Source organism: Perca flavescens, chromosome 10 (genome assembly GCF_004354835.1).
Source record: "Perca flavescens isolate YP-PL-M2 chromosome 10, PFLA_1.0, whole genome shotgun sequence".
Taxonomy (NCBI): Eukaryota; Metazoa; Chordata; class Actinopteri; order Perciformes; family Percidae; genus Perca; species Perca flavescens.
In genome coordinates this window covers 23,187,850-23,209,670 of record NC_041340.1, presented here as the reverse complement: position 1 = coordinate 23,209,670, position 21,821 = coordinate 23,187,850, and the positions used below count along the sequence as shown (strand labels likewise).

At 40.0% G+C, this 21,821-nt stretch overlaps 2 protein-coding genes across 4 annotated transcripts; both read right to left on the bottom strand.

Moving 5' to 3' along the window:
- Positions 1–589: 589 nt before the first annotated feature.
- On the bottom strand, positions 590–13,020 carry prelid1a (PRELI domain containing 1a). Of its 3 annotated transcripts, none has more exons than XM_028589935.1 (6): positions 12,919–13,020; positions 5,560–5,679; positions 3,351–3,576; positions 3,095–3,208; positions 2,422–2,500; positions 590–1,533 (listed from the first exon to the last, which is right to left on the bottom strand). In XM_028589935.1, the coding sequence occupies exons 2-6, from the start codon at positions 5,649–5,651 to the stop codon at positions 1,412–1,414; spliced, it is 633 nt and encodes a 210-aa protein (XP_028445736.1). In that variant the 5' UTR covers positions 5,652–5,679; positions 12,919–13,020; the 3' UTR covers positions 590–1,411. The 3 variants fall into 3 exon arrangements, with proteins under 3 accessions (XP_028445736.1, XP_028445735.1, XP_028445737.1); XM_028589934.1 differs by lacking the exon at positions 12,919–13,020 and adding an exon at positions 6,305–6,403; XM_028589936.1 differs by lacking the exon at positions 12,919–13,020 and adding an exon at positions 6,017–6,278.
- Positions 13,021–13,521: 501 nt separating this feature from the next.
- npy7r (neuropeptide Y receptor Y7) lies at positions 13,522–17,795 on the bottom strand. Its single transcript, XM_028590030.1, has 2 exons — positions 17,600–17,795; positions 13,522–14,782 (listed from the first exon to the last, which is right to left on the bottom strand). The coding sequence occupies exon 2, from the start codon at positions 14,743–14,745 to the stop codon at positions 13,630–13,632; it is 1,116 nt and encodes a 371-aa protein (XP_028445831.1). The 5' UTR covers positions 14,746–14,782; positions 17,600–17,795; the 3' UTR covers positions 13,522–13,629.
- Between the last annotated feature and the right edge of the window lie 4,026 nt (positions 17,796–21,821).

The window sequence follows — 21,821 nt, the reverse complement described above, 5'->3', positions numbered from 1 at the left end:
TCACAGCATGATAGTTGCAAAGGAACGCTCCATTTATTGACAAGCTGATATCGAATTGATATACACTCACCTAAAGGACTATTAGGAACACTTGTAATATTTCTCGTTAATGCAATTATCTAATCCACCAATCACAGCAGCTGCTTCAATGCATTTAGGGGTGTTGTGCAGGCCAAGGCAATCTCCTGAACTCCAAACTGAATGTCAGAATGGGAAAGAAAGGTGATCTAGGCAACTTTGAGCGTGGCATGGTTGTTGCCAAACGGCCTGGTCTGAGTATTTCAGACCAGTCTGCTCAGTTACTGGGATCCTCTGATGGCTACTTCCAGCAGGATAATGCACCATGTCACAAAACTCGACTCATTTCAAATTGGTTTCTTGAACATGACGATGAGTTCGCTGTACTAAAATGGCCCCCACAGTCACCAGATCTCAACCCAATAGAACATCTTTGGGATGTGGTGGAACGGGAGCTTCATGCCCTGGATGTGCATCCCACAAATCTCCATCAACTGCAAGATGCTATCCTATCAATATGGACCAACATTTCTAAAAAAATGCTTCCAGCACCTTGTTGAATCAATGGCACAAAGAATTCAGGAAGTTCTGAAGGCAAAAGGGGGTCAAACACGGTATTAGTAGGGTGTTCCTAATAATCCTTTAGGAGAGTGTAGTAAGAGCACATTGTTGCATGGGTTGTATCATCAGACCTAAGCTGAATGTACTAGACGAGGTAACATTTTTGCCTGTGTACATGCATTTTAAATTTAGGCGAAGACACTTATGTCCATTGCAACCACATCTTACTGCTAAGTATTTCTGATCAAGCTATGACCGTCAACAAAACGGACCTTTCTTCAGTCCATGAACTTCAACTTGAAGCAATCAGTCTTGGTAGGATGATTAAGGTGTGGTTGGGTGAAATGAACTACAAGATAAATGCTTATGGTTTGTGACAAAACATACAGCTGCAGTAAATCATAAACATGAATTTGCATTAATCAGATACTTATGTGGTATGCTAATCTAAGTGGTTAATAATACAAAGCTATTACAGAATAACATGACATACTGATAGGAACAGAGTAAAAAGTAAACATTCATGGGCACAAAGGTCAGAGGAACAGTATCAATTATTATTTTATGGCACCCAGAGCCACATTCAAGCATTCCTCTAAGAACACCATCCAAGGTAAATACTGAGATGATCTAGTATCAAAGGTACAATATATTCTAGGAGGTTGGAACAGGCTCTTGAACCCAGCTCAGGCCTTATATGGTCCACCCACCATTTGAGTTGGCGGCTTCCTCATAGAGGTCCGGTGTCTAACCCATGGGGGGAGGGGGGGTAAAGATAAATCTGTCGCAGTATCAGTGGCAAAAGAACCGATGATTTATCATTTTCAACCCATCACACATATTGTTTCTTGTGGGCCTGTGAGGCGAGGTCTTTGGCTTTCTCCTTAGCTGCCAGTGCCGTCTCTCTTGCTCGCTCCGTAGCAGTTTCCGCTAAGGTTCTCGACGGAGTTTCACCTACAAAAGTCATAACATATTGGTTATAATCCATGGAATTATTCGAATATTTATGTAGTTCTAGAAAACCTACGCTATTCCTTCATAGCCCTGAATTGTGTAATAAACAAAAGACAACATTTCAAGAATTTATATAATTTGCACTGATTTCCTGCTCCTCTGTGTGTCGGTTACAGGGGGTTTTACCAACAATACACCACCAGTGCTTCAACAGGAAACAGGTAGAGGTTGATACACTTAAAAATAGGTAACAAATATGTTTAGCTTATGTATTTAATACCTTTACTTTGTTTGAACTGAACGGTCAAACTTTTGCAACACATTTTACAATTTTAACACAAACTGTCTTCTCACAAATTTAAATCATACAGTTAAGCCAGTAAGAAAGTAGCTTTCCTTGCCTGGCCTCATTACAGCCAAAGTGAATATCTTAACTTTCTAATAAAAAGGTGATTTTAAACATTGGAAGCACTGTAAACATACAACTGAAATTCCACGCAATTTGAAAAAAGTCATTTAGCATATTTTGTTCCTTTAGAGGTTCCCAAAAAGGTAAAGAATGCCAACCTTTTCTGTCATATCCCCCGTTTAAAAGCAGTTTATTAAGTTGAGCTTCACCCAAATCACTGTTAGTTTTTAGATTTGACTGATATGTTTGCTCAATGAGCATCACCCAGTTTCTCCTTTATTTCCCTTCAACCATTTGTCCATCTTGTACTTTACATCTGCTAACAGCCTAACTAGCATCAGAGCACTTTTTCATTGCAGATATTTTGACTTGTCATAGCAGGAAAAGCACAGGTGTTGCCAAAACAAAGTGACGATGCCTTCGTTCCGGCAACTAATGTAATGCACTAATTATAGTTGTTAATATTATTGACAATTTACCTTGCATTTTGGCCAGCACATATTCAAAGCCCTTCATGGTCTTTGTAACACTGGTCTTGAACCTCGCAAGACCAAATTCCTGGAAAGAGAAGACACAAAGTCAACAGAGACAAAAATAAAAACACTGAGCCAGAGATTAATGTGTCAACATCCTATAACTCATATCAGGGTTAGGTGCTGCCCCTGTAGAAGTTTGAAGACTGCCATTGTGGGCTGTGTTAGCAGGGGACAGGAGGCTGAGTACAGGGGTGTGGTGGACTGAACACATGCAACTTTTATTTTGATTAAAAGTTATACGTAGGCTCTACGAGAGCATTCACAGTTGTTGCGGTCTGTGTCACCGGGACATGAAGTCACATTTTTGGGGAGGTGCACGTCGGGCTACAACACAGGCTACGGTGTGGGGTATGCATCTATGCGTACCTATGTACATACCTTCCGCGTGGAGTCAGCGCAGTAGTATAAATCAAGATTAAGGAGTTGTTGGTGGACTTTGGGAAGCAACCTAGGTCTTGGCTGACAGCCTCAGGAGCTCAGCTGTTGCATTTTAACACTATGTGTTATATGACCAATTACAGAATGATAGAAAGGTGGGCGAGTCTTCCTTTCAGACACCCCACACCACTTTTCCTGAGTTGTTACGTAGTGTGGTGCTCCACTTTACTCTACTGACCTGAATAGCTCTGGAGAGCCCATAGATATTGGAAGAGATCCAAGCTTCTCTTTTTATCTGTGTCCAGCTGCTATTGTCAGGGTTAATTTGGTACTCACACCGCTCTTCCACGGACTGGGGGGGGTGAGAGAGAGAGAGAGAGAGAGAGAGAGAGAGAGAGAGAGAGAGAGAGAGAGAAAAGAGAGAAAAAGCAACATGAGGCCATGTTATTACTTTGTGAAATGCTGAGTGCCTCTAGAAGCAAACATTGAGGTACCATGAGGCGAGCGTGGCTGATGTTCCATGTGAGTGTGGTCATGGTCCTTTTCTGAGGGTCCACAATAGAGTCCTCAATGATGTATGCCGAGCTGGCCATGTGCTTTGGTAGGTACCGCTCCATCCAGCGAGGCGCTCGGCTCGTTTTGGTCAAGAGACGTCTGGAAATGAGGCAGTTGGTTGGAGTAACCTCACGGAAAATGATGTCCTCAGTCAAAACATGGTTACTGTGGGAGAGAAGATAAGGCTATGGATCAAGACCATGCAAAACCTCTGCGTCATAGCTATAAATACTTCTGTCAACATCATTTTGTTTATACGATCTCACGAAATGGGAAGAAATTCAAATAAACAAACACTGGCATGTGAAAAACTGAACAAGCAAGTGTTTAGCAAAATAATAGGCTTTAAAACGATTCATCGATAATCAAAATTCTTGGAGATTTATATTCTTTTGACCGAGAGCTAGAGATGCAATTAACAACTATTGTCACAATCATTTAATCAGATGACTATTTACTAGAGATGCACCGATTACAACTTTCTAGGCCGATTCCGATTTTCTTTGAGTTAGGCCAGCCGATACCGATTTTAGCCGATTCCGATTTTATATTTTCTAACCACTTCACAGCACACACAAATATTTCTTTTCTATCTTTTCTTTAATAGAACATTTTGCACAGAACATAGAACATTTTTGGAACAGATAATGGATCACTATAAAATGGAACTATATAAATTACTCCTGTTGTGGGAAATTCACACACACATCTAAAGTGCAATGTTAGAACCATTTCCTTCTTTTCACATCCAATATCCAACAAAAATAATAATTTGATTTTGGTTTTTGGTGTTGTCCCTCCATGCCCTAATTTATCCTTGCAGGTGTTGCATATTGCATACTTGTTATCTTCTGCACACACGCTGAATAATTTCAGCTGACATGTTGCAGGTTAATTCACGAGGTTCCCTACATGTGTGAGAATAGCGCGGACACGCGCGTCACACCGCGAGAGGGTACGTGTGACATACGGCGGAAAAGTTGGGTGCCCCATGAACTTTTGGCATCTATATGAGCATATACAATCGCTTAGTCATGTCATAGCTGGTTTTAAGTCTACCATTGACGATGTTTTGGCTTATACTTCAATTGTCAATGGAGAAATTGCATTGTATTTTTACTTCTGGAACCAGCTGTGGGCGGGACTGTTCAGCTCTATTGACTTATTCAAACTGCTCGTTTTTTCTGACCAACAGTCCAAAACCTAAACATATGCAATCAAGTATCATACATCTATCGAACAATCATATCACTGAAAAAATATATATACACTACCGGTCAAAAGTTTGGGATCACTTAGAAATTTCCATTAAAGACAGAATACCAGCTGAGATCAGTTGCATTGTTTTTTTTAAATCAGGGCAGCAGTTTTCAGATAACATATTACATACATGTTCTTACATAATTGAAAAAGGGTTCTCGACTGTTGTGGAAAGAAGTGGTTGATCTTTAATGCAATATCTACATTGCCCATTATCACCAACCATTCATCCAATGTTCCAAAGACACATTCTGTTTACTAATATGATATCATTTTAAAAGGCTAACTGAGAAAATTTAGTAGGGGGTCTGGGTGTCCTCCCCCAGGGAATGACTTCATTTCCTGTATTTGGGTACAATTTCATGCACCAATTTACGGTGGAAATACCTTTATTTATCCTACGTGAAGAAGAAAAACGCAGATGACAATTCAAAATATAATGGAAAGTATCTTGTAGCGTGTCATTGGACATTTTTAAGTGGGTATATGGAAATCCTGGAGCTTTCTTAGTGGGTATACTGCGTATACCTGCATATCACGTAGACTACACCACTGGTGTATCATATGTTATCAGCTAATCATTTGCTTAATATGCAAAGTTGTACGGAACTAACATTTGAAATGAAGTGGAGTGTAAGTATAAAGTACCATAAAACAAAAATACCAAAGTTAGTACAAGTAACTCTACCCAAGTACGCTGCTTAAGTAAATAGACTTTGTTACTTTCCACCACGGTTTTACCCTTTTCCTTATCAGTATACAAATGTTGAGACATAGAATAGAAATAGAATAGAAAATGGTAATAATCACAACTATTTATGCAATGCAATTTGGATAAAGAAATTTATGCAAGGAAATGGTATCCAGACTACCACGCATCGCCCTCACCTGTAAGGGTTGGGATATCGTTGCCAAAAAGCAACATAAACTTGGTCCCAGTTGCTTTTGAGCAAGCCTCCGCAGCAGAAATACTTCACCATTGTTCCCTGCGTTTACTGTGGCAAGAGCCTGTGGAGATACAGAACAAACAAAACCTAGCTTTGATATAACAGTGCTGGACGACAGTGCTGGGTTGTTGTAAACACACAGTGGTTTACTCAATAGCAGTTTCGACGATAGAAAAAAAATCATGTTTTTCTACTCAACAAGCAAGACACGTTTTTACAAAACAAACCATGGATGAATTACATGATTTAGGTTTGTTTAAATTTTCATCTAAACTGAATCACCGCCGTTAACAGGGACACGCATTTCCCCAAACTTTCCAGCTAACGTTAAACGCTAGCTAAGTTACATGACTGCTGTCAGTCAGATAAAAATGATATTAAACATTCACTGATATTACCTCACAAATACCACGCTGGGCCTTCTGGTATGGCTTGCAAAGACAATGTGGCTAACATTATGAGCACACAGACTGATTAATATTTCTACACCGAGTGACTAACATCAGATATAACGTTACTGCCACATTTGTCACGTACGCATTCCTCTTTAGCTTCCGCATTAGCATGAGCTAGCCTAGCACGAAGCAAACCTTATGAATGAATGGCACAGTTATGACCCAGACAATTCTCTGACCGACATTCAATAAGCAAATGGCTGCGTTCATTTCAGAGGTAAAGACGGTTACCTGTATGGCGACAACATTCAAAAGACAAGTATTTGCATGTTATACTCCTGTCGGGATTAATTTCACCGTGCAGCCACCGTGGCAGCAGGCCACCGACAGTCTGTCTTCTTCTTCTTCTTCAGTTGCTTGTTTAACGGCGGATGCGGACTAACTTAGCGCACTACCGCCACCCTCCAGATAAATTGTGCATGATCATCACTATGGCTTACATCCTTGAAAAATACTGTAGCCTGCAAGCTACAAAAAAAAAAAAAAAAAAAAAAAAAAACCCTATATTCTGTCAATGAGTCCAGTGTTCTTTAAAAATTCAAGCATATACTTTATTACTCTGTGATCAGAGCCCTTAGACAAAAAGATCTCTAAGGATAAAACTTTCTCCACTGCCCTCTATTTTCCTTTTCATAAAAACCCTTTCTCTTTTAAATTTCCTACACATCATAAAGACGTGTTCCACTGTCTCTGGCACATTACAAATCTCGCAATTTCCTGTATTATGTTTTCCTATTAACTGTAATGTTTTGTTTAGTCTAGTATGCCCTAGTCTCATTCTTGTATAAATTCCCTCTTCTTTTCGACACCTTAGTACTAAACGACCCTGACCCACCTCAGGATTTACACTGTAAAAATCCCTCCCTTTAACTTCCCTGTCCCATTTATCTTGCCACAACTTTTTAACATGTTTTTAATCATTGACTTAGCCTCTGATTTTGATATTTTACACTGAATAGATACATTTGTCGCTTTCAAAGCCTGTTTAGCAAACTTGTCTGCCAACTCATTACCAACCATGCCTACATGAGCCGGAACCCAAATAAACTTTACATCGTCCCACAATTTTGAATACTATGCAGCAACGTCAATATCTCACATACAATATCAGACCTTTCACATGAGTTACCTGATTTAAAATTTTCTAAGGCTGACAACGAGTCTGAGCATATAGCTACTCTTATCGGTTTACTTTGCTCTACCCACTGCAAGGCCATCACAATAGCTATCAACTCTGCTGAAAACACTGATAAATGATCCGAAACTCTTGCAGAAAACTTAATATCAAACTCTGGTATCACATATGCAATTGCCACTTTCCCTGTATCTGGTTGCTTTGACCCATCAGTAAAAATTTGCACATACCCATAATAGTTATCCACATACCTCATAGCCATTTGTCCACTATCCCCTTATAGTTTTTATCTTTTCATGCAAAGTTATATCAGCATCTGGAACCGGTAGCAGCCACGGTGGATGCGGTGGATAGACTACAGATGGACCAAATTCAAAATGTTCTACAGCCGCTTGCTTTACCTTTTCATGTATACTTGCACTAAACGTCTCTCTTTTACTTTTTGCCTGCTCCCATGTTGATATGAGGACACTTTTAGTTGGATGGTCTTCCACATGTCCTTTTAGATGAACAAAATATGATAGTGACATTTGCAGTCGTCTCAAATCAAATGGCATTTCCCCTACTTCAACCTGGAGCGCTGATATAGGGGAGGTTCTCATTGCTCCTGAACATATCCGGAGGGCTGAACCCTGAATAACATCAAGCTTCTTTAATTCAGATTTTGCAGCAGACCCATAAGCCACGCACCCGAAATCAACAATGGATCTAATTAATCCCACATAAAATCTTTTCATTGAAGTCATATCTGCTCCCCACTCCTTATTGCTAACTACCTTTTCCACATGATTATGCCAGGTAAGCTTGGAATCAAAAAGCATACCTAAAAATCTCACACATTTTACTCTTTCTAAATCTCTACCATACAATTTCAACGTAAACCTTTCTTCAATTTTTTTTTTTTTTTTAACGAAAAAACACTACCTTGGTTTTCTCAACAGAGAACCTGAATCCCCATTTCCCAGCCCATTCTTCTACACAGTCGATAGCATTCTGCAATTTTTTAACAATGAATTGAACATTTTTACCCCTTTTCCAGAGAGCGCCATCATCTGCAAACAATGATTTTCCTATATCATAATCAAGTGTATCATATATATCATTTATCATAATAGAGAACAAAATTGGTGAGATAACACTTCCTTGGGGTACACCATTTTCCACAAAAACACAATCAGAGAAGCTACTATTTATCCTCACCTGAATTTGCCTATTGCTCAAAAAATCCTTAATCCAGCAATACATTTTCCCGTCTATTCCAAGCCTTCGGATTTTAATTAACACACCATCCTTCCAAAGCATATCATACGCTTTTTCCATATCAAAAAATATAGCAGCTACTACTTCTTTACATACTTGGGCCTTTCTTATATCACTCTCCAATTTAATAACCGGATCCATAATTGATCTTCCTTTCCTGAAGCCGCTTTGGAACGACGTTATCAAATTTCGAGACTCAACAAAAAAAGTCAGTCTCTCCACAATCATTCTCTCCATTATCTTACCTAGGTGGGATGACAAAGCAATTGGTCTATAGTTAGAAGTCATAGTAGGATCTTTCCCTGGCTTTCTAATTGGAATAATAACAGCCATCTTCCAGCTCTTTGGAATTTTTCCTTGTTCCCATACTTTATTGATTAACTCCAGTATAGTATGAAGAGCTTCGTTACCGAGATGCTTCAACATTGCATAACTTATTCGATCTTTTCCCGTAGCTGTTACCTTCGCCTTGCTCACAGCCTTCTTTAGTTCACCTAGCGAAAAACTCGCATTCAAACTATCATCTCGATCCTCTACATTTTCTAAAAGATATTGGTACTGTCTTTTTGTTGCCTCTCTTTTATGTCTTTCATCTTCAGTTAAGTTAAAACTACTATGAACATTTGCTATATCTTTGACCATTAATGCTGCTTTATCTCCATCCTCCACTGCCATAGTCTCACCATTCTTAAGGACTGGATAACTCCAAGATTGCCGCACCCCACTCATTTTTTTAACAACTCTCCACACATCATTTAAAGAGGTTTGTCGTCCTATAGTATTACAATACTTTATCCAGTAATTCTTTTTTACTTTCCTAATTACTTTCCTCACCTTAGCCTGCTCTCTTTTATAATCCATATACTTTTGAAAGCTTAAACTATTTTTAAACTCTTTAAACGCTTTATTCCTACTGCTTATTGCTTGAGTGCAGTCACTTGTCCACCATGGTACCAATTTCCGCCTCGTGCTTCCCCGGCCTCGACTCGGCAATAGAAGCTCTTGCAGCTTCCACCATAGCTACACTAATATTTTCTGCAAATTCATCTACATCATCTATCACCTCAACCTGACCCATATTCCTATCACTTAAAACTGTAAACATTATCCAATCAGCTTTATTAAAATTCCATCTTTCAGAGAAACTCTGATTTACATTGCAGCTAATATTACCCATCCTACATAAAATCGGATAATGGTCACTTCCAATCGTTGTCGCACTAGAAACTTCCCATATTATTTGATCTGCAAGGGACTGAGAAACCAAAGTCAGATCCAATACAGACTGCACGTTCACCCCAATACGAGTAGGTGACCCATCATTTAAACAAACCAACCCTTTCCTATCCATAAGTTCTTCTAAAACCAAACCATTATGATCCGTTCTATCCCCTCCCCACAGAGAACTATGTGCGTTAAAATCTCCTAACCATATTACTTTGCCACTTTCTTGCCCTTCAACCTGCTCCAGTGCATCAATATCAAGTCTTTTACAGGGATTATAAAAATTTACAATACTTAAACTACCATTATCACACCAAACCTCAGTAACTAAATACTCTAAGCCTTCACCTTTACCTAAAACTCTGTAGGGAACCCCCACCTTAATAAAAGTAGCACAACCACCCCCACTACTATCGATCCTATCACTTCTTTCACACACATAACCATTTAATACAAAATTTAGATGAGGTTTCAGCCATGTCTCAACAATGCAAATAATCTCAGGTTTAATCTCTAGTTCAGAGATAAACCTCTTGAGCTCTTGCCCATTTGCCACCAAACTTCTAGCATTCCACTGAAGAAAATAAATGTTTTTTTTTTTTTTTTTTTTTTTTTTTTTTTTTTTTTCCCTTCTCTTTTCCCTCCTTTTCTTCCTTTTAAGTCTTAGCTTGTAAAATCAGCGTAGGCAACTGTAAGACAGGCTGTGATAGGGATGTTGGTATCCCAGATTTATCTCTGTGCTGGAGTTCTTCATAAATGCTCTCCCACGTAATGTCTTTGATACCCAGATACCTATTGGCACTTTTAACCACAATAGCGGTCTTCTCAGACCTGTGTCTTGCTTGCGACGTACAATTTATAACTTCCGCAATAAAGCACAGAAACTCTTTCTTCTTAACAATCAGGAATTCCTCATCAACAACTGCGGCTTTAGCAGCTCTTGCTGTCTGTCTCACTAGAACTGGCTCAGCTTGAAATCTCTTAGCTGCCTCAGCATAAGACAACCTTCCTTCAGTCCTCATATGCTGGATTTCAACTGCTCTTTTCTGGTTTCACACTCCCTGTACCCAACACTATGCGCTCCCCACAATTAACACATTTCTCTTGCACCCCAGTTCCACATGTACCATAGACATGCTCTCCGCCACAGCGTCCACATGTTTGAGTGCCTTTGCAATAAGCAGCTATGTGACCATATTTCTGGCATTTAAAACACCTCAACGGAGGGGGGGGCACATACATCCTTACATTGAAGTTCATATATCCGACAGTGACATACTTAGGCAGCTCTTCCCCTTGAAACTCCACTAATACTGAAAGACTATCAACCTTCTCTCCAGACCTCCACATTTTAAGCCTCTTCAGGCTAGTCGCACGTCCTCCTTCAATGCTATCCTTTAGCTTTCCCAAATCCTCTTTTATAGGAATACCATAGATAACTCCCCACACACCACTGCTGCCATTTTTCCTTCACCTCAAGAACTTCTTTTTGCAAACATTCTTCAGTTTTAAGGCTTTCAATTGCTGGCCCTCGTCTTTACATACTATCATCAAATCACCATCAAACTGAACTCTAGCTCTGACTATCTCACCCACCTTCTCGCGCAAAAACTTAGTGAGAGCCACAGGCCCCACTGACTTAATATCATGACCCTCTTTGAACTTTACCAGCACTTTCAGTCCTTCCTGATCTATTTTCTGCCTCACCACTCGCTCATTCACGTCGTCTGACTCGCTAAGCCCCCTCTTCATTTGAGGACGACATTCATCTTCGTCCATACTATCTTCACTCGCCATCAATGGTCTTCCAACCCTGCCACAGTGTGATCATACACAATTTTCTTAAAGCAAATTTGAATCCACTGAGCGTTTGAAAAAAGAATTTCTAGCCTCGAAACGTGCTCGAGTCGTTCCGTCCACCTACAACCAACTTGCGCCTACTGATGGAGCTTGTTGCTTGTCAACGTTTTGGATTTATAACATAGATGGATCCGACAGTCTGTCAACTATGGTCAAACGTGATAAGGTCAAACATCGACGACACATCCGGTAGGTGGTGCAAATGCAATGCCCACCTTGAACACTAGAGGGGAAGCAGGGGACTGTCTAAAATGCAACATAGCATTTAAGAGTATTTGTTATCTGAAGAGTGAATTTTGATGAGAAATGTTGGGTCAAATGTCATGTAATGTTTTCAAAACAACTTAAAGTGGCATCTCCTGCAATTTGTCTTTAACTCAAGGGTAAAACAACAACAACAACAACATTATTGTGGTTAATCTGACTTTGTCTTGCTGTATTTGGAGACATATCCCCTTTGGCAAGCCATATTTTGGGGCAGATGGATAATCTCTAATGCATACTAAAATGATCCCTGAAAACATCTCCAGTCTGCAGCAAAATCTCCACACATTATCCACACTTATACCCAAAGGGGTTTACTGTCTGTGTCTGGGCTCAGTGTTTGTCTGCTGGTAGTCCTGAAATAGGCTTACTCTCGATCATAATCTATATAAAGGATAATAGGCCAAGCCAAGAAATCAGTAATGTGGGTGTCAAGAACCAGCAAAACAAAACTAATACGTATTTTCTTTGCTGTAAAATGAATCACTCTGTGTATTCCACGTTTGTCTGGTTCATTTAATGCTTCATTGGATGTTAGTTGGACCCACTAGTTCTTTTTGTTTTTGTTCAAAATTAAGTGTAAATGTTTATGTGTAGGACTTCACCCTGAAATAAATGCTTTGCTTCTATTTTCCCTCTATGTACTGTATGCTGTTTTCCCATCTCTATATGGACTTTCCAGCTGTCAGGTTCAGATAATTAAAGTCTATTTATATTAAGTATGGAGGGTACATGCACTATGGACATGCACCAATGCACAGACTACTACCCACAAATGTTTTGAGTAATCTACGTATGGTGTCAGTGTTCAGTAGATTTAGTAATTTGCCACTATTTTCAGTTTTACTATGCACCCAGACAGGATCATTTACTTTACTACTTCCTTGAATCCAAGCCAAGGTCTCTTTATTTGACACTTAAAACGTATTCTGATAGTCAAATTCAACTCTGGGAGTTAGCCTATATGTGCAGTGGGGGCTCAAGTTGTGTGCACAGAGGCCGTATGGTTGATAATGTTCCTGTATTCATTTTTAAAAGACCACCAACAAATGACACTTTAGCAGCTGATTGTTAAATTTGCATGTTTTGTCCTTTTACATACCCTCAAAGCAGCTGCCAACATTATATGATGAAGAAATCAAGAACTCTCACTTTGATCCATTCCTTTTGACACAGATGTTCTGCTGGCCCATCTAATCGGGAACAGCTGGTTGCCAGGTGAACATAATTAAGTTTCTGGTTGGACAAAAATAGGCTCCTCTGGATTTGACGATTGGACGAGGATTGAATGTTACTCTGCAACAACATTGGAATTAATCCAAAATGCAGCATTTGGATTGATTAAATGAAGATCATCCAAATGTTTTGAACATTGTGAAAGTGTGAAAAATTCAACTTGTTTATACAGTCATAATAATTACCTTCTTCCTCTCAGTAAGTATGAATAAATCAATAGCCTGCAGGTGAAGTAATCAATGGAGTGCAAAATGAATTGAACTTTACTTACCAACAAGAGTTCTGCATTTACAGGAGACGCATTATACATTGTACCAAGTGATTAACAGCCTAGTTAACATCTTAAACACATATATGAATAGATTTAACAAATGTATTTTCACTAGTAGGCTACCATTCACCAAGGAAAGAAGAGCCTTACATAAAGCGATTTGCATGCAAAGCTTTGAGCCCTCTCTAGTTACATTGATACTCAACATTAGGCCATTTAAGTCAAAAGGCTACTTTTGAACGACAAACCAGAGGTGCGTTTAATGTGTTCAGTAACATCCTACAGGTTTTTTAAATTGTGTTAATCTCATACAGCAGTCGGAGGTTGTCCGCCATTACGACCGTTCAGAGTCAGCCTTCTTGAAGAGCGTGTCCTGAACGAGCCCTCGGGGTGGAAGGAATCTGGCCTGTCCTCACAACGGAATACCATGAGGAAGCCATTCCTGTAGTTTTTATTCATCCACCCATACAGGAGAGGGTTGGTAAAAGTCGAACACATAGCTATGATATGGAACACTGTGTATATTAGTTTGTACTCCTTAAACCTGAGCACCAGGTCCAGATCACTGGCCAGCTGAAACACATGGAACGGCAGCCAGCAGATAGCAAACACCACCACCACCAGCGCCAACATCTTGGTGGTCTTTTTGCGGCGGTTGATGCTGTCGAAACGGGTGGACGGGCTGATATGATTCTTCAGTTTGACCCAGATGCAGATGTAAGTGTAAATGATGATGGCTAAAGGAAGAATGTACTGTAGGAGCAACATTGAGAGGCTGTAGATGACTCCGTCCCTACTGGTCCCATGGGGCCACTTCTCAGAGCAGACAGCGATACGCAGGTTGATGGAAGGGATCTCTTCATGGCGGTACTCTCTGAAGATGGCCAAGGGTGCTGCCAGGACAGCAGACATAGTCCAGGTGAATGCCATGATGAGGAAGCTGGAGTGCCATGTGAGGCGCCGGCCGAGGTGAAAGATGATGCAGCGGTAACGCTCCAAAGCGATGACTGTCAGGGTCAAGATGGATACATGCACACTCAGGGCCTGGGCAAATGGCACCAAGTGGCACAACACAGACCCAAACTTCCACTCATCTAGCAGAGTGTAAACCAGAGTGAAGGGCAAGCAGAGAGTGTCCACCAGGAGGTCTGCCACAGCCAGGTTAGCTATGAAGAAGTTGGTCACTGTTCGCATGTTTCTGTACCGAATAATCATATAAATGACAAGAGCGTTCCCCACCAGCCCCAGCAGAATGATGAGGGAATAAGCTGTGATCAGGGTGATCTGGACTCCAAGGTGCTTGGTGACGTCAGTGTGGAAACCAGGTGGATATAAACCCATGCTGTTGTTGAATAGCAACCAGGGATTGGCTTCCCCAGCATCCCCTTCGCTTGTGGTGTTGGATGTGTCTGGTGGGCTCATTTTATCGATAGATGCCAGATTGAGGCAGTGCCGACACCTGAGGAGAGAAAGCACATCAAATGAAATGATTTTCTGACGCTGGACAGGCAGAACAGTGTTCCCAACAAGCTATGAAAAGAAAACGACAAAGGTAGTCATTGCGGAAAAAATACTTGAGCTTGAGGTGTTTATTTATTTCCCCACTTTTCTCTCCAATTAAGAATTCCCAACACGCCTGATCTGCATTGCTTGTCACTTGTCACTACCTACACCACTGTCGGATAGACATGGCGTCACCAGTCACTTGTCTTCACCAGGAGGGTGTGACACATGCACGCTTCCTTATGTATCCCCCTCTGTGCAGGTGTCCCAAACAACCAGTATGACTTTCTGAAGCAGTAACAGGATACCCCACCGACCTCTCATCGCCATAGACTTCTTTTGGATTGAATGCCTGAAAAAAACAGCGGTACCCCTGCTGGGAACCCCAGGTCTCTTTGATGCAATTATTCTGAACACCCGTATAGCTCCTGGTCCATTCTCTCACTCTCTTTATGCTATACAATACCTTTTCTCATTAATTTCATTCATGTCATTTATTCTCATGGTCTCCTTCTCAGCATAGAATGAACAGCAAGAGCCAACCTCTAATGAAATCTCACTAAACAGAACTGATACACAACTATTTAATAATTCTCTTCTTCTTAATTATTCTATCACCTGGAAAATGGTTTGCATTATAAATGTCACACTGTTATTAAGTCCATTTTGTATTTAACTTGAGAGTTATGAAAGCAATGCAATTGAAAAGATAAGTGAATTCTCTAATGGATGCCGCCTAAGTATCAGAACAAATGGATGTTCTGAAAAACAAAGAAAAACGAATGCGCGTCTCAGTAACAGAGGATGAGCAAGAGAAAATCATCTCTCTCACTTGAACCCTCCCCCCCAAAAACAGACCATATTGCTACCTAGAGCTATTTATATTGAAAATGTTTTTCTCCATTTCCTGGGTAAAGTATTTGTTTGATTACAGCAAGGGACACAAACACCTGTGCCATTAGGAAGACTAAAGGGAAATGATGAAGAAAGCAACGTGATCAGGAGGAGTGAGGCAGTTCAAAGCAACATCATTAGAGCCACTGACTGCTCTTATACACAGTCGGCATCTCATAAAGGGAATATTGTCTGGTATGCCTAATTTCCGCCAGAAAAATCAACGCTGGCCCATATTACACAACTGTATGTTAGTCAGAAAAATATTCTCTCTTTTCAGTACTTTCTATAGTTCATTATTTTGTCATCTCTTCCAATTTTCCTGCAAGAGGCTGAGAGCTTCTGCTGAATACAGACAGGACATTTTGTGACTGCATGTATAAAAACTACTCTCAATGTTTGACTCCTAAATGATGCTAATAATGCCACATCTACATCCTCATTAAGCAGATTATTTCTAATTACATTAGATCAGTGACATTAGACTCAGCCAGAGGCTTTCAACAAATCCACAATACTCATTTTTGGATGTTAAAAACTAGACACTTTTGTTTGTTTGTTTTTAAAGTTTTCTTTATGGAATTAATGAGAAAAACAGGACTCCATTTAGTGAGAGGTCATCTTTTTGGTGATAGACACTCTTTGGTTGTTCTAGGGATCCTGTAGCCGATTTGTGTCACAGACTATAAGACACACAATAATTTAGTGAAATCTTTGCTTTTTAAATTATTTCCATTTTGGAAAATATAAAATAAATGTTATTTTGCTGCATTGTTGTGTTGCTTTATTGTCATATCTATCTACACATTAATCACATTGTCCTCTCTGCAATTAACTCCAAGCAGCAAAAGGTCTATAAGTGCATATATATATATATATATATATATATATATATGTGTGTGTGTGTGTGTGTGTGTGTGTGTGTGTGTCTGTGTTTGTGTTTGAGCTGTGTCTCTAAGCTAGTGTGCATGTCTTCAATAATAATAATAATAATAATAATAATAATAATAATAATAATAATAATAATAATAATAATAATTGCACTGGGCTCCGCAAGATTTAAGTACACATTAAATGTCAGGTGTTAGGCCTAAAGGAGAGGAAAGTATCATTGATATAGAATCTACAGACACATTGTGTGTCATGAAATGACTCGCAGGATATCTCTGAAACTATAGGGACCAAATTGTGGCAAAGACAACTGTCAGTGTTGCAGTGCCAATAAAGCAAAACGCACGCACGCACAGCCTGCCTGTACCCTCTGTCACCAGAGCAGACAGCCATGCAGGAGCACGCAGGGATTTATCAGGCACACTGCATGCGACATGTGCGCTTTACAAAGCATCAGTAATTTGCCAAAGCACCCTTTCTGATCAGTGATGGTAATTCTTGACTTTAGGCAAGCTCGTGCCACTGAGGAATCTGTTACCATACACCTGCTGGAGCAAAAAAAAAAAAAAAGTGAAGTGAAGAGTGAACTCTACGCACTGCCATCAAATTATGATGAGATACCCAATCTATTAGGCATTGATTGTGCACGGTTGTGCGTAATTTTGTCGCCATTTGTTTAACTTACTGAATAGTGCGCATTCAAATATCTTCAAATGAGCTCTCAACGCTTATTCAGCCGGCTAGTGCAACGCGTTTGCCTCCAACACAAATAGTCACATGTGGTACGCAATTTGGACTTGCTTTTTAAATGCCTCTCTCATATCCAAATTACGCACATATAACAATTTCAGCAACTACAGGTTACGTTGCACAAAATAACTGAGAATTTAAGATTTTTCTCCACAGGGATATATTTTTGCCACTAAAGTAGCCTCGCAATATTCATTTACAGTCTAAAAGAACGATATCCACATATTAATGGACTCACCTTTCCCCCTATATCTCCTTTTGCAAACGAGTCTTCACTGGAGAGTGGCGTAAAATAAGGGGGGGAAATCCCGAAGCTCCTCCCAAGCAGTAGCGCCCAGTGCGCATCTTGTGGCTCGACTGTGCGTTCCTGAGGCAGGTCTACAGGATTCAGTGTGAGCGTCCACATCAGTGCCAGGGACTGTCACTGGAGATCTGCGCTTTGCAGATCATATTTTTCAAGTGAGGAGTCTATGTAATTCCATTTCCACTGCATAACACAGTAAAGACAATGTAATGAATAGCACAGAATGTCCTTTAAATTGCCAACGCAGAGTTACGTCACTGAGTTTATTGCATTTTGCAGTTTTATCTCCATTTGTTATTCATTTTATTTCCAGGCAGGCTTTCCACTTCCTATCTGATATTGTATACATGTGTACAACTTTGAATGGACTTTGGAACAATTCAGGATTGTAAAGCAAATCCTCATATATTGCTTTATTTGACGCTTCACTGTCACAGCTGATCTAATTACAGCAATCACATGAGCAGCATTAAAACCAAACTGTTGTGCTGTTGTGCAACAAGCCAGTTAATTGCATGATACCACACATCTCTTCTGTGAGTTCCCATTACAATGGAAATAGATGATTGAATTGTAGTACATTTGAAAAGGGTTTGGTTGTGAATTCCAATCAAAGTCTTAATATTTTGGGTGTCATTCATCACCCGAATGACTTAAAATCCTATGGGGTTTGAATGAATGAGGTTATTGTGTGCCCTGGAGCCGTTTTCCCTCATATACTGTAGCAAAGCTTGGAGAGGTTTGTGAAAAGATAGGACATTTCTCAAGGCTGATTTTGATAGTGTGTGCAGTATAGGAAGTTTCCAAGGTAAGAACAATAAAACTCTAAACTTACCACAAAGCAGTTACCTTGAAATAAACGGGTTGAAGAGTTTCCAAAAATATCGAAACAAGAAAACATAAACAAATTGGAGAAAAAAAATGTACATGTATTTGCAGACTCTATTTGAATTGAGTTTTTTTTTTTTTAAATCCTTATCAGACCTGTACATTGTTAACTATAGCACAGAGATGTAGTGGACCTGAAACATGCTGTCACTTTGAATTAGACATAACCAAAGGAGTTTTAGCAGCATCGAAATTTGAACATCATGTCTCCCTTATGCCTTGTCTCTGCATAATGGAGCAACATTATATGTAATCCTTGGATTCTCTTGGTGGGATTTTATTTGATGATGCAATAATTGGTGCACTGATTGACTCAGCAACACATATTACCCCTGTTGATTGGGGCAGGCTGTCGCTCCACCTCAATTTATTCTTTCAATTATGAGAGCCGTCTCCCAGCCTCCATGTGCACTGGGTCACTCTGCAGTCAAGGTTGACTTTCCTTAGCCTGACTTGAATGTGTTACTGACAGGCTAAAGGATTTCAGTCCTTGTCACAAACCTGCTGATCTCCAACAGGTTGTGGAAGTGGCGAGGAGGTTTCACAGTGTGACTCTGTAGAAAATGATTGTCAGTTTAAGTTAAAGCCAGGGGCGGGGCTGAAAGGGGGGCACCCCCCCACCCCTGAAATATGATTGTGACTGTCTGTAAAAAAGTGCTATATCAAATACATTATTATTATTATTATTATTATATTATTATTATCCTATCCAGTGGCGACTGGTCATTAGGGACAGGTGGGGCACCACCTCTTGTCAACAAAAAGAAATGCAAACAAATGTTATGTTATTTTTTACTAATTCAAGATTATTATCATCTATAATATATTATCTTCTATGAATATAACATCTTCCTAAATTGCATATAATTTGTGGTAGGATTTTTATTTCACATTCTGGCAGCCCCACGACAGCGTCATTTCATATCTCAGATATGATTGGCTGTCTGGCGCTGCAAGAAGAGCGAAGAGGGGAGATTGTGTTATTGTCGCTAGCTAAATTGAAAAAAAATTTTTTTATACTCAAGCACAGGTTTGAACCCTTTGGAGGAGAAACTGGAATTAAAATTCCTTGGTGCCCACCAGCCTCGGGATATTGTCATCAACTGCTGGTAAAAGTAACCGCGGTAAAACGTGGAGTTGTTAGCTTACAAAAGAAGTCGAGTTTGCCCAGAGGAAGAACCGCCGCGTCGCCTTTCTCTTTAGTGAGTCCTCAGCCTTGGGTGAATGGTGAAAACACATTTTATCATCCTGCCTTTGTGGTGTAGCCTGGCTCCGCCCTCCTACGTACTTCCGCTCAATTTTCATTTTCCTTCAGTACTACGTTTGATTTTCCAACTCGCTCCTTTAGTGGTGAATGAGTTGGCTAAGGCGAACACTAGCGATGCTAAGCCGACGTCACGACCAAACGTTAGCGATTGGTTATGGCAGGTTTTAAACTTCAACAGAGTACCCGCCTTCAAGGAAGTTAACACTTGTCAATGGAGAGTGGCCAGACTTTCTGGACAAATGAAATGTACGAGAGTCTGGTAGGACCAGGCTATTTGTGGTGCTGGTCCGTATATTAATCATGTTGTGTTGGATCGATTGATATTAGCTACGTTAGATGGTTATGAGCGTGTACATGCTAGGTTGTTGTCATAGAATGGATCTGTATGCATTGCCACATTACGTTAACTTTTTCTGGCTAAACTCTAACGTTACTACCATGGCCCCTAAAAGCACCATCATCTGGCGGTGCCTGTAGCCGTGCTTGCAGTCACCTATTGACGGCTAAACAACTGGCACTGGTAGTCGCATCGCACTATGAGTTCACGTTACAACACTGTCTGTTTGGTGGAGCCATGCGGTTTGTTGACATGTTAACAGAGTGAGATGCAGAGTATTCTGGTTTTACTGGTACTGTATGTAGCCCATCTTTTGAAATTGTGCCCTACTAATTTTTTTGATTGGTTTAGAATTTTTTAGAACGCCACTGATCCTATCCAATATTTCCTATATTTCTAAGCAGATTTTCTATGCTGTATTCTGATAAAAATGCCCCCCGCGACTGATTTTTGACCACACCACTTAAAAAATCCTGGAATCGCTCCTGGTTAAAGCAATAGTTCTACTGTAGGTCTTTGCAGCTTCATTCATTTACCTGTGCTCGTATAAATCTACATGTACCTAATTAGTTTGTAAAGGACTCCCCTCCATATGGCCTGAGATTCTGTATTTATAGTCCACTGCTCTCCATCGCTGTTTCTGATCAGGTTCTCTGAGTGCTGATCTGATGACGTGATCAGAGAGCATGGCGTCCTCATGTTGCACATCCACAAAACTCAGAGTGCACACACTGCTGTTGTCCTTTTTTCAGTCTGTAGGCTGTGGGAAATAATGAATGTGGGTGTGGAGGACAAACTGAGAAATTCCATTTGAGCCTCTTTCTTTTTCCTTTTTCTCTTGCTGTGTCTCACACATGTAAAAACTTGACAGGTGGAGACTGTAGCCTAATGCAGATAACAGCCTTTAGTTATTTTGTGAATCAAAATATTGATTTAAAAGTATAGACTGTCTGTGAAGTCTGCAAATTGGATTCCTGGGTTAAATGTCTGTATGGGTTGCTCACGTTATACCTCCTGGTGTAGGCCTAGTATTATTCTAAGACAATGCCTATGTGGCTTGGAAAGCAAAACTGATCTGGGCCTGATCCTGGATCTCTGATACAGGTAGTATAGATGTTCTGCAAAAGTTATTGAATCATAGGTGGACTTTACTAATTTTATACATGGGGAATTATTCAGCCTGTGAAAACAGATGTATGATGTCTACTGTATGTTCTAAAGTCTGAAAAAACTACCCTGATAAAGTCAGACACTCTTGAGTTGCATTATGGGAAATATTGGACACTGTTATTGAGACTAAAAGTCAGGATATCTCAGCCGGTGATGCTTTGATTTTGTCCACTCCTTAAAAAATCTGTCTCTTGTAAGTCAGCCAACTTCATTAAAGTGCAATACAGTAAATTGCTGCAGTGGTCACATTATAATGAAAGGATTTAGCATTTCTCAACCAGAATTATAGCCTTAAAACACATCACTGTGGAGATGCCGGCTTTGAATTAGTAGCATAACGTAGAGGGCTACAACTCACAAAATAGAATTTATCTGTTCAATTAGTTGGCAAAATTAGAAAATGATCTGAAAATATCATGGAAATTGTGTGGTGGCTTGTCCGAAATTTCATTGTGGGGTTGTTTTTGGAATTTGTAAAATCCTGGCTAGAGCTC